The 11,375-nt window shown below is 51.2% G+C and overlaps 6 protein-coding genes across 6 annotated transcripts; 4 read left to right on the top strand and 2 right to left on the bottom strand. All coding sequences in view use genetic code 12, as the record gives it.

Annotated features, from left to right (window-relative positions):
• Positions 1–337: 337 nt before the first annotated feature.
• DIURU_003643 (uncharacterized protein) lies at positions 338–2,062 on the top strand (the record flags this gene model as incomplete). The annotated part of the gene is made up of 1 exon (XM_034156428.1): positions 338–2,062. The coding sequence occupies one exon, from the start codon at positions 338–340 to the stop codon at positions 2,060–2,062; it is 1,725 nt and encodes a 574-aa protein (XP_034011896.1).
• Positions 2,063–3,731: 1,669 nt separating this feature from the next.
• DIURU_003642 (uncharacterized protein) lies at positions 3,732–4,244 on the top strand (the record flags this gene model as incomplete). The annotated part of the gene is made up of 1 exon (XM_034156427.1): positions 3,732–4,244. One exon carries the CDS (start codon positions 3,732–3,734, stop codon positions 4,242–4,244), a length of 513 nt encoding a protein of 170 aa, XP_034011895.1.
• Positions 4,245–4,950: 706 nt separating this feature from the next.
• Positions 4,951–6,741, bottom strand: ASN1 (asparagine synthase (glutamine-hydrolyzing) 2; the record flags this gene model as incomplete). Its single annotated transcript, XM_034156426.1, has 1 exon — positions 4,951–6,741. One exon carries the CDS (start codon positions 6,739–6,741, stop codon positions 4,951–4,953), a length of 1,791 nt encoding a protein of 596 aa, XP_034011894.1.
• A 629-nt stretch (positions 6,742–7,370) lies between these two features.
• Positions 7,371–8,255, top strand: DFG10 (putative polyprenol reductase; the record flags this gene model as incomplete). Its single annotated transcript, XM_034156425.1, has 1 exon — positions 7,371–8,255. One exon carries the CDS (start codon positions 7,371–7,373, stop codon positions 8,253–8,255), a length of 885 nt encoding a protein of 294 aa, XP_034011893.1.
• A 353-nt stretch (positions 8,256–8,608) lies between these two features.
• DIURU_003639 (uncharacterized protein) lies at positions 8,609–9,958 on the top strand (the record flags this gene model as incomplete). Its single annotated transcript, XM_034156423.1, has 1 exon — positions 8,609–9,958. One exon carries the CDS (start codon positions 8,609–8,611, stop codon positions 9,956–9,958), a length of 1,350 nt encoding a protein of 449 aa, XP_034011892.1.
• A 64-nt stretch (positions 9,959–10,022) lies between these two features.
• On the bottom strand, positions 10,023–10,372 carry DPM2 (Dpm2p; the record flags this gene model as incomplete). The annotated part of the gene is made up of 2 exons (XM_034156422.1): positions 10,023–10,271; positions 10,370–10,372. The coding sequence occupies 2 exons, from the start codon at positions 10,370–10,372 to the stop codon at positions 10,023–10,025; spliced, it is 252 nt and encodes an 83-aa protein (XP_034011891.1).
• Positions 10,373–11,375: the final 1,003 nt, after the last annotated feature.

Raw genomic sequence — 11,375 nt, 5'->3', positions numbered from 1 at the left:
AAAAGCAACACAACCTTAATCGATACGTGCCTTGTGTCAATTAAGCTCGCTACTGCCGGCAGCCGACACCTCCCCGGCTACTAGAATAGGGCATTGCCTCGAGTGTTGTCACCACCCACCTCACCTGCCCGATTGGGAACATGTCTGGGTCGCACCTCGCCCGGCCTGCACCCAGCACCTCGGAAGCCGCTAACACACCCGTGCCGTTTTTGCTCGATCGGGTAATGTGACCTCGTGATGCCAACTTAGGAAATGGACGCCAAATGCCATAGATATAAACCGTTGTCGCCAACGTTTACCACCTCGTCAACCCGTTTCAGCTTCCATCCCTTTCGTTATGAAGTTGCACACCGCCTACGGCATCCTTGTCGCCGTCGCCTGTTGCGCCGCTGAAGGCGGCGCTGCCCCCAACCCGGCCAAGGGCTTAGCCCACTTCTCCCTGTCGTTGGTCACCAGAGAGCAGCTGGACGAAGTGATGAAGCTGTTGAACCAGATTGCCGCTCTCACCAAGCAAAAACGGGACGAGTCCGACGTTGATTTTGCTAAACGCGCCGACACCGACTTGGGCAACTTGATCATTGCCATTCTCAACTCCGGCTGGGTCGGCCAAGTTATCGACACCATCTCCAACGACCCTGAGCTTAAGGGCGTCATCTCCACGATTGCCAAGGGCATCGTCGACGCCGTGGTCGGCAACTTGTGGCCGCTCCTCAAGGCGATCTGGAACTCTGGTCTCATCGGCAAGACGATCAAGACGTTCCTCAACGACTCCCAGGTCACCAGCGCCTTGCTCAAGATCGTTGGCGACGTCGTGAGCTTGATCTTCAAATGGATCGTTGGTCTCTTCACTGGCGGTTCGCTGTCGTCGGGCACTTCTACTGCCTCGACCGCCGCCGCTCCCGCTAACCCTGGTGCCACCACCACCACCGTGCGTGCCGCTCCTCCCGCCGCCACTGGCGCCCCCGCCAACGCCTCCACCTCCACTGGCGGTAACTTCCTCGACGAATTGTTCGGCGGTGGCAACGGTGCTACCACCACCACCAGAACCACCACTCCTCTTGGTACTGCCCAAACTACCGGTACCGGTGGTAACTTCCTCGACGGCCTTTTCGGTGGTGCCGGCTCCGGCGCCGCTACCACCACTACCGCGCAAGGTACTGGCGGTAACTTCCTCGACGGTCTCTTCGGCGGTGGTTCCAGCGCTTCCCACAGCACCCAAAATGCCGCGGCGGCTCCTACCGTCTCCAACAACAACGCCGTGCTCAACAGTCTCTACGGCGCCTACGGCACTGATGGTGGTGTTGCTGTTGCCACTGGCCCCGCCACCGTTGCCGTTTCTGCCGGTGCTGCTGGCGCCCAGTTGCTGGTGGCCGCTCCCGGCATCACCGCTGCTGCCACCGTCGACAACTCCGACCCTCAAGTGAACAACGACCCCGCGGTGTTGCTGTCGCTTGCCGCCGCCTACGGCCAACACAAGCGTGCCGCTGCTCCCGAAGCCGAATATCTCACCGAGCGTGAAGTGCAAGACAACGTCGACGCCGTTGTTGCTCAATTGAAGCAGCTGGGTCTCGTGGAACAATTCCTCAAGAAGTTGACTCTGGACCCCAACCAGGCGCTGGACTTCTTGTCGCAGGTGTTGGCTAAGTCGATCGTGTCGTTGGACGAACTCTACGGGTGGGCCAAGGACAACGGCCTCGTCGACCTGATGTTGCTGCTGTTGCAACTGCTGGGCAACCAGTACGCTCAACTGTTGGGCAACTACTTGCAGAAGAACGGTGGTTCTTTGGAAGGCGCCATCTCGCAATTATCGGCGCAACTTGGTGGTCTGAGCTCGGGGTCGCTGGCTAGCGCCCTGGCTGCTCCTTCGACCGCCCCGACTACCGCTCCCGCTGCTGCCGCTCCTGCTGGCACCACCGCCGCCCCCGCTGCTGCTCCCGCTGCCGCCACCACCGCTCAAGGCGGTGTTGCTGGTGGTGTCAACGCCATCTTCGAGCTGTTGAAGGCGGCGTACGGCAACAAACCCGCGGCGACGACGTTGTACCAGAAGAGAATGTTGTACTAGCTGGCTACCAACATTTATAATACCTAATGTACCATAGAGTAATGAACAATTGATTTGATCCAGTGTAAATAAGTTCTCGCCTGAGATTTGGCTAGTCAAATATCTCCGAACAATTTGAATTTTTGCGATTTTCAAGAAAGTCAAACTGACATTTGAGGCTCAGTCTTCACTCTTTCGTTGAGTAAATGAAGTTCTGTCGCATCATATAAGCTATATTACCATCCTTGTAGGCTACAATCTTCAGTTTGGTGCCTTCTTCGGGTACTCTGAATCCGAAATTCATCAAGCTAAATGATAGATGAGTCTACTCATGAACGGAGCAAGGAACATTGTGCGACGAACTTCTTCAGGTGTTCTAGGTGTTGCTTGTAAGTCTCCCTATCTATTGGCTGATGTTTTCGATTGTCCCTGTTGAAAAAGACGGATTGCAATTATCGTTACTACGCTCCACAGCCGCGTACGTTGCCTAAACTGAGACCACCATGCTCAAATTTCGTCAATTGGGATTTTATTGGATTAAAGTGCTAGTTTTTATTATTACGGTGTCTTGATCAATGCCTGTTGGCTGACCTTTCCATTCTTGGGAAAGCAATATTCTCCTCTAGACTTGCATTCTCACCTAAAATGACGTGAATTGGGAGGAATGATAATCACGCAGAAGCACAGGTGCCCTACAATTGGTCACTTCTTTGGAATATGAAATTACTCTCTTACATGAGTTCTAGTAGATCTCTTCTATAGAGTTAACAACGCGGTTTTATGTTGTATAGTTTGTTCGGCCTTGGAGGAATACCCCGTCGAAGATACTTACACACCGGTATAGGTTTACCGGTAGGTGACCGGGGCATGGGTATTCGCCGGTAGGTTCCGGCGGTGGTGCACTCGGGAGGAGTCCGCGTGAGTATTATATAGAAGCATACGTGATAACTCCGGCAACGGAGTTGTCACGGTGCGGGCAGCTTAAGGTGTTCAACCCTAGGCTGAGCTGAAGTCACCCGCTCGTTGGATGCACGCCCTGCATACACCGTACAGACCCAGCACATACCCGGCGGGGTGTCGAGATTACAACCATATGCATCTAAACACAGTTATCGAAAGGTATCAAGTTTGAAGTAATGTTGGTCTCGACATCCCGCCCTTTTTACGTTTGGCTATTTCGAGTAGTACACGACTTTCACCCAACTTAATACAACATTTTCCATCAAGCGCAAATGGTTTAGTGGTAAAATCCAACGTTGCCATCGTTGGGCCCCCGGTTCGATTCCGGGTTTGCGCATGGTTTTTGCTTCTTCGATGTTCAGTGTTTTTTGTCAGGGAACCACTGATGTGATTCACAAGCTGCTTGAATAATTTCCAGCATATGGCGTGTCGACTGCCAAGTGAGGAATAACCTGCACAGGGTGATCGTATTGGAGATATATGCATTCGCGCTTCATGAGATGATGCACACGTCTCCTCACTACAACCCAAGCTGTATCTAGCTTCCTCCCCAGACTCATTTTGAAGAGCTCGATTATAATAGTATGACTATGACTGATTCAGTAGCCAGTGACATGCCTTAGAATAAGCCTGGTTCGAGACCATTACCCCAAGGCGAGGCCGAAACAATGCAAAACTAACTAGAATCGAGGATCAGATTAGTAAGTTTGCATCTGTTTCTCAGGAGTCAATGCAGCAAGTCCAAAGAGATCTCGAAAATGTCAAAGATGAAATGGCTTCTCTCAAGGAATTATCATCAATTGCCACGACTCCCACATTGATTGAATTGTTAGATGAAAAACAGTCGTACCCAGAATCAAGTCGGATCTACTCGACACCTGCTGAAACGAAGTCTGTGTTTGACAGTGTCAAGAAAGAGAATGGTGAAACCGGTTCTGATGACGATGACGATATCGATCTCCTTCGAAAGAGAGTTGATATTTGGAACACTACATTGAATGGTCGAACGTTTCCTGACTCGGTCGCAAAATGGTACAGTTGGTTGCTTCGTTATAAAGACCAATTCAAGCTTTGGCTCAAAATTGATTATAAGGAAGCCGCCTGGTCTATTTTGAAAAAAGTGCCTACAGCATACGTCCCAGAGTACTCAAAACCGGACAATCGTCGCAAGTGTTTGGAAGATTTGCTTGCCATCTTAAAACTCTCGAGCACAAGCAACGTCTCCAACGCATTCCGCGCTTGAAATTCAGTTACCACACTCTCGACAATCGAACTGAATTCGATAGGTTCAGAGATGACATTATGAAATTGTTTGACGTCTATGAGCTCGATGAACGTCACGAACTCTGCAACGTTTTGGAGGAGGCTTTTAGTAAATACGTTTCAGTGAACGGTATTCTGATTAAGCATAGCGCGAAGAAGTGTATTATAGACTTGAGGTTTTCTCCGTATGGAGATCAAAATGTGTTGCATTCTAAGGAAATCACCAGAAAATGTTTAATCGAATTGATCTAGGAGGCTTACGACGAGGCAAGTGAACTTGAGTCGCAATGATCTTGCTTCGAACATCAGCAACAGTGACAAGTGGCCTAGGGCTGATGTACCTCATTGCAATATGCTCGTTACCACATTACCCTGGAAGATCTGATGTAACGTTATTGAAATTGTGTGCTTGGGGTGTGTGATTGCTTAAGTCCTGATCCGACAATAATATTTCGAAAGTATCAATTGTCCCTTATACGTTGGAACAATTCGAAAGCTAGAAAATGGCATTGATTATTCAAATCTAGAGACTTCACTCAACTATAATGCGAAGTGCAAGTGGAGGACAACATCGTGAACTGGGTATCCATTGCAGTGCTATTGATACTCGTAGACAACCGAGATGGTAATGAATCTCCACCACCTACATCGCTTCGAATTTACGTAATATTAGCTATCGTGTCTATCTATTTGGTGTCGTTGACCTTGTGTTCGTGGGTCTTGGCGTATCTCCCCGAAGGGTCGGCGTGGCACCCCCACTCGGCCTTGGGGATCCATCTCATCACCGTCAGCGCCGCCGCCTTCAGCGGCTTGAACATGTCGTCAAACTTGCATCTGTACCAGTAGGCTTCCTTGGTTTGAGGGATGTCGTCGCCCCATTCGGGCTTGGGGTTGGCGAACTCTTCGTCGGAGACGGCGGCTTCGGCGGCGTCCTTCAACCCGTCGATCCACGAGTAACCGACACCGTCGGAGAATTGTTCCTTTTGTCTCCACAAGATTTCCTTGGGTAAGTAGGGCTTTTCGCCTTCCTCGACGTCGAACGCCTTTCTCAAGATGTACTTTTCGATGTGTTCGTTGTCGATCATCTTGTCTTCGGGGTTGATGTTCATGCACACCTCGAGGAACTTCTTGTCCAAGAAGGGCACTCTCGCTTCCAAACCCCAGGCCATGGTCGACTTGTTGGCACGCAAGCAGTCGGCGTAGTGCAAGTTCTTCACCCGCTTGACACACTCTTCGTGGAATTCCTTAGGCGAAGGGGCGTTGGCGAAGTAGAGGTAACCGCCGAACACTTCGTCGGAACCTTCACCAGACAACACCATCTTGACACCTTGAGCCTTGATCTTACGCAGCAACAAGTACATCGGCGTCAGCGCCCGGATGGTGGTGACGTCAAAGGTTTCCAAGTGCCAGATGACTTCGTTCAACGCGTCCAACCCTTCTTCGAGGGTGAAAGTGTGCGAGTGGTGGACGGTACCGATGAACTCGGCGACCTTCTCGGCGGCGATAAGGTCGGGGGCGTTGGGCAACCCGATGGCGAACGAGTGCAACGAGTTGAATCCCAACGAGTGCAACAGGCCCTTGTCGTCGACCCCGGTCAACGCGGTGTTGGCGACGATGCCTTGCTTTTCCTTGAGGGCCTTTTCGTTGGCCTTGGCGGTCTCACGAGCGGCGATTGACGCAATCAACGACGAGTCCAACCCACCCGACAAAAGCACCCCGTAGGGCACTTCAGCCATCAATCTCTTTCTCACGGCGAGCTCGAGGGTTTCTCTGACCTTGGCGTAGTCGACGTGTTCGGTGGGCACCTTCAGCCCGTCCCACCACGAGGGTTCGAAGTAGCGGGTGATCTGGTCGGTCTTCGAGGTGTAGACGTGGCCAGGAGGGAAGGCGACGATGTCGTCACATTCGTCGATCAAACATTTAAGTTCCGAGGCGAAGTAGCGGGTTTCCGGCAGCTTCAGCGACTTGCCCATGTACAAAGTCGTGATCCCGATGGGGTCACGGGCGGCGACGATGACGTCCTCTTCCTTGTCGTAGAGAGTCCAGGCAAACATCCCGTCGAGGTACTTGGGGGCGTCGATGCCGTACTTTTCGTACAAGGGGATAATGGGCTCACAGTCGGAGAAGGTCTGGAAGCGGTAGCCGTTGAATTGTTCACGCAACTGGATGTGGTTGTAGATTTCCCCGTTGACGGCGAGGGCGTAGCGCCCGTCGTGGGAGCGGATCGGTTGCGACCCCCCGGTCAAGCCGACGATGGCCAATCTTTCGTGGACCAAGATGGTACCGGTGGCGGCGGGCGAAGGCAGGGTGGCTCTCAGCGGGGGCACCAGGGCGTCGGCGTCGCTCTTGCCGTCGACAGAGACATAACGCCCCGACCAGTCGGGCCCTCTGTGGCGCTGGCGACGCAGGTATTGGATGGCCTTGTCCTTTTCGGCGTAGACGTCATGGACCTTGTACAACGCAAGGATCCCACACATGGTTTTTCGGTAATTTTTCAGGTGATGGGATGTGGTGAAAAATATATCGTCGCGCCCGTACTGCACACAGTCATCATCACTATGGATAGTGGCAATCACCGCGGCTACTGTTTCCAGCGACAAATAAAAATTCGTGGGGACAACGATACCGAAAACAACGACGAATGGAGGTACAACTGCGAATGACTGAACCGATAAACTAGTGGTGGTTTTGCTAGGATATCTAGTAGGGTTTTCACGATTGTATTCCTCTTTCTCTCGGACTATATGTCCGCATCTCTCCCCTCATTTGTCATCGTGTGTTGACTCATCGTGAGTCACTCTCCACGATCGGGGGTCGCCGCTGTCGGGCAGTAGAGAGCGACGATCGGACAAACGCCGCGTTCGCACCGGCCCGCCCACATAATGTTTTGCGAGGGCAGTGCCAGGCGAATAACCCCCAAAATACATGCTCTCTGAGCTGAGAAAAATTTCTCAGGCAATGCTCTTTTCAATGAGATGAATATAGCAGCCATTACCATTCACTTTGTGTTATCGTCTGATGGGCTGATGAGGCGATGGTTTACCAATTACTGTCAGTTATCAGTCGCACTCATCCCGCTAATTAATTAGAGCTGTCAGAGAGAGATATGGTACTAGTGGCACTAACCGAGTTCCCCGAGGTCGATGCCGTGTACCCGCTCGTGTTTGTCATCTATGCTGGGCTCATTGGTGGCATTCTCCTAATGGTGGCGGTGCCGCAAGTCCACCAGCTTCTCCTTTATGGCAAGTGCGGCACTAACCGCCTTGATACCAAACAATTCCGCCTTACCAGCTGGTGGAGCCGATTAACGGTTCCCAAACTGAGTTTTACCCATTACTACGTTAGTCTCTTTGGCTATTGTTCAGCTATTTGGTGGACCCAACGATGGTGGCAGCCTCAGACGATCACCCTATACGACCACGATTATTCCGATGGGTTTAGGTGTATCACCATTGTGTTTCGATTAATGTGGTTTCATCTGATACGGAGAGTGCTCGAATGCTTCTTGATCACCAAGTTCTCGCCCACATCACGGATGAACGTGGCCCACTATTTGCTTGGAATGCTCCATTACCTTCTATTGGCAGTGCACACCGCCTGCAGTTTGACGCTGCTACGTCCCTATGCTAACCAAGCTAACATGACCCCAACCACGTCGGAGTACGTGCTCATTGGCTTGTTTGTGCTTGCATCACTCAATCAGTGCTGGTGCCACTGGCACTTGGCGCTGCTTGTCAAGTACTCAATCCCTAAGTTCTGGTACACTACCAGTGCCCACTACACTAATGAGATTGAGCTTTACGTTATCTGGTTTATCCTCGCAGTGAAACTGGCGGTTCCCACGCCCTATATCTGGGCGAACTATGCCATAATTGCAACTTTCGTCACCGTGAATCTTCTGGTGTCGCTGCTCCAGACATACCGTTACTACCGCGAGAAATTCGGTCCTGATCTCGGTCTCCAGTATGCGATTATCCCTGGGTTTTTGTGATTTATGGCACATGGGGTCATTAATAAAATCTGGGAATCCCTCAGCCAGGCATTATCACGTGATGTAGCCACACCTCCTCTATCGTTTAAATATATACCCCTTGTTACACCGTTCAAACCTAACACAAGTCCTACCACTCTTCTACTGACTTCCTAAAAACCGCTCTTTCCCTTGGAATTGTCTAATACGTAGGATTATTGCTGTCTCGGCATTATCACCTTCCCCACTGGGCCCGACCCCGAAACGGACAGTCGCACCGGTTCCTACCGCAGTAACGAGCTTGGCCCGAACCCGTAATTCGAGACGGTATTTCCCTGCCAATTCTCCTCCCCCCACGACCAGTCAGTTGAGCAATGGCAACCAGCGTGCTGCCGGTGGTGGCACTGCTACGCATCAGCGAGCGGCTGCCGGTGTACGGCTGTCCCGGGGTGGCGATGTCGATGCCGAGGATCGAGACCGTGATCGAACTACGCCTGCTGAACTTGCGCCAAGCGTTCAGTGTCCGCAGCGTCCGCTGTGAGCTTAGAACTAAGCAGAAAATGGTGACGCTGCTGAAGCTTGGGTCCCTGAAACTGGAGGCGTTCCACGAAAAGAAGCTCTGCGAGCAGCAGGTGTTTGCCCCGCCCATGGGCCAGAAGGTGGTCAAGAACGTGTTAGGGGTCGACATCCCGCTCATCATGCCTATCCCCAACGACGTGGCGCTGCTGGGACTGTTTTCCAACTGGAACTCGCTGACTATTCACACCTTACACGTCGAGTATACTGTGGGCAGCCGTACCGATACCGAACACCAAACCTACGTCAAGGACTTTCCCCTCGTGATCAAACGCTACGATAATCTTCCAATATACCGTCAGTTCCAGGAACCCAAGACCCACCGACGGGTGCTGGGTAATAAGCAAATTGTGATTAACGTCACTTTACCAGACGCGCTGTGTGTGGGACCGATGGACACGTTTAGCGTCCACGTCAACCTCAAAGCAAATAACTTACACAGCCATCTACGACGTGACGTACGACTAAAACAGCTTACAATTCAGCTCCGGGAAGTGTGTACTTGTCACGAAGCCGGACTCACTCCGAGGCGAGAGATCAAGCTCAGCACCACCAATAAGCAGTTTAATGACTCCGATAATGTGCTTAACACCGTGGGGCTTTCGCATACGTTCAACCTCAAGTTCTCTCGCGTCAATGACTACTTAAGCATATACGACACCCTGGAGCCGCCAATACCGCCGCTAGAGGTGAAGGATACCGACGCCTTGGCACTGATGGTCGATAACTCGTCGCTGGCTCGAGAAAGAGTGCTTGATCGTCCCGATGATGGCGTCCCTTTGACCCATGCCTTTGGCTTTACTACTTCTGAAGGCAAGCTCTTCCGCATCAGCTACGAGATGAACATCAAGCTAAAGCTATCAGGGGCGAAAGACCTTGAAGAACGGTTCCCCCTCACCGTACTGGCCTACGACCGCGCCAGCTCTGAAGCCCTTTTGCCGTGGATAATGCACGAGTGCGAGGTGGCTAAGGCTCGCTTTGGCAAAGAGGTGGTACAGGCGGCGGCCACGGGATCCAGCAAGCTTCTGGAGTTTACCGCCCCGCCAGTGGTGTACTACAACAACATCAATGACTGGCTCAAGATGGGGTACCCGCGGCAGGCGTATCTGAGCGACACCGCGGTGTTGTTGGACATCCCTCATATGTAACGATCACGAATAGGACACTTTCCAAATTGTCAATTATGTATTATGCGATTATAGGTTTGATTTATTACGCCTTCTTCTTCGCCTTCTCCTTGGCGGCGTTCTTCACCATAACGTTACCAATGAACGTCCCCACACCAAGCCCGGCAATGACGAGGAGAAGAAACGGAAGCTTGATGGCGTATTCCCGGGGCAAGAAGAACAGCTGGAGCACCAGGTCGGCGTCGACAAACGGCAACACGAACACCCAGGTGGTGTAGTAGGCAAACACAGTGGCGGCAACCGCGAGCATGGCCAACCCAATCAACTTGTCAAGCTGGGCGTTAGTATTTGATTCGAAAGTATTCTATTCTTTGAGTGAAGCCACCCGGTCAGGCAACGGCGTTGCTATCAGCGCCGAAGCTTGTCACATACCATGATAAACACGTAGCGGTTTTTCGGACGCGCTTGCCAACAACTACGCGCGGCTTCGAAAAATGACGACCGTGGCGAGTGAAACTAGACGGCGGCAAGGAATGGTGATGCTATTGTGGGTTCATGGTAAAATGAAATGCCTTTAGGTCATTTGCTGTATTGGTTAACTTGCTTACTAATTGCAGTCTGTCCAGGGACACCTGTCCATAAGGCATTTATTGTACGGATTCAACTGCTCGGAAGAGATAGTAGAGAGTAAGGGCTGGTTTTCGTGGCCAGTAAGTTTATCGTCTTAGAAGTGGGAACAACAATCTAGTTAGATAGAAGATTATGGTCGGAAGTCTTTGGAGCTCGTCAATAGATAACCCCAATGTCATACTAATCCTAAAGGTTCCACTAGCCATAAACCGTTCACACCACATCCAGGAATGAGTTGAGGCGTATGTTTGACAATTCTGTTCGAATTTTGCGAGTCAAATGAACTGCTACTCCTCATTAGATAGGTGGCCACAGCAAATCATGACGCAGATCAGTATTTGCTGGACTACCTTGTTTCTGTTGAGTGCTATTCGCCTGCCACAAACATCTATCCTAGGGCTTCTGCCATAATACTTCCACGCCATCATTAGTACTACTCCTCGGTTATTGGCGCTGCTGTGTAATCTACCACATAGCTTAAGCAAAATTGTCATATCCCAACGAACACACCCCAAAACCCTCATTTTGTCTACATTACAAACTCAACGTCAAATTTTGTATCTGTTAGGTTTGATCTTTTGTTGTCAATTCCTTTATCGTTTTCAATAAGTTAGTGGCCAACGCTGCTTTCAAAGCGGTTTCTATGAGCTATTGATCAACTGGCGAACTCCTAGGAGTCTTGAAAATGAAATTTGCCCTCGTGACAGAATGTTGGTAATCCTACGAGCCGTCAAGAAGCCGAAACAAACACTATTCACACTCTACCAAGCTACGCAAAGAGGGTAGGTTAAATCTAGACATGCTCAAA

The sequence above is a fragment of the Diutina rugosa genome (assembly GCF_008704595.1).
Source record: "Diutina rugosa strain CBS 613 chromosome Unknown scaffold1_size794362, whole genome shotgun sequence".
Lineage (NCBI taxonomy): Eukaryota > Fungi > Ascomycota > Pichiomycetes > Serinales > Debaryomycetaceae > Diutina > Diutina rugosa.
This window is presented reverse-complemented; position numbering and strand designations above follow the sequence as displayed.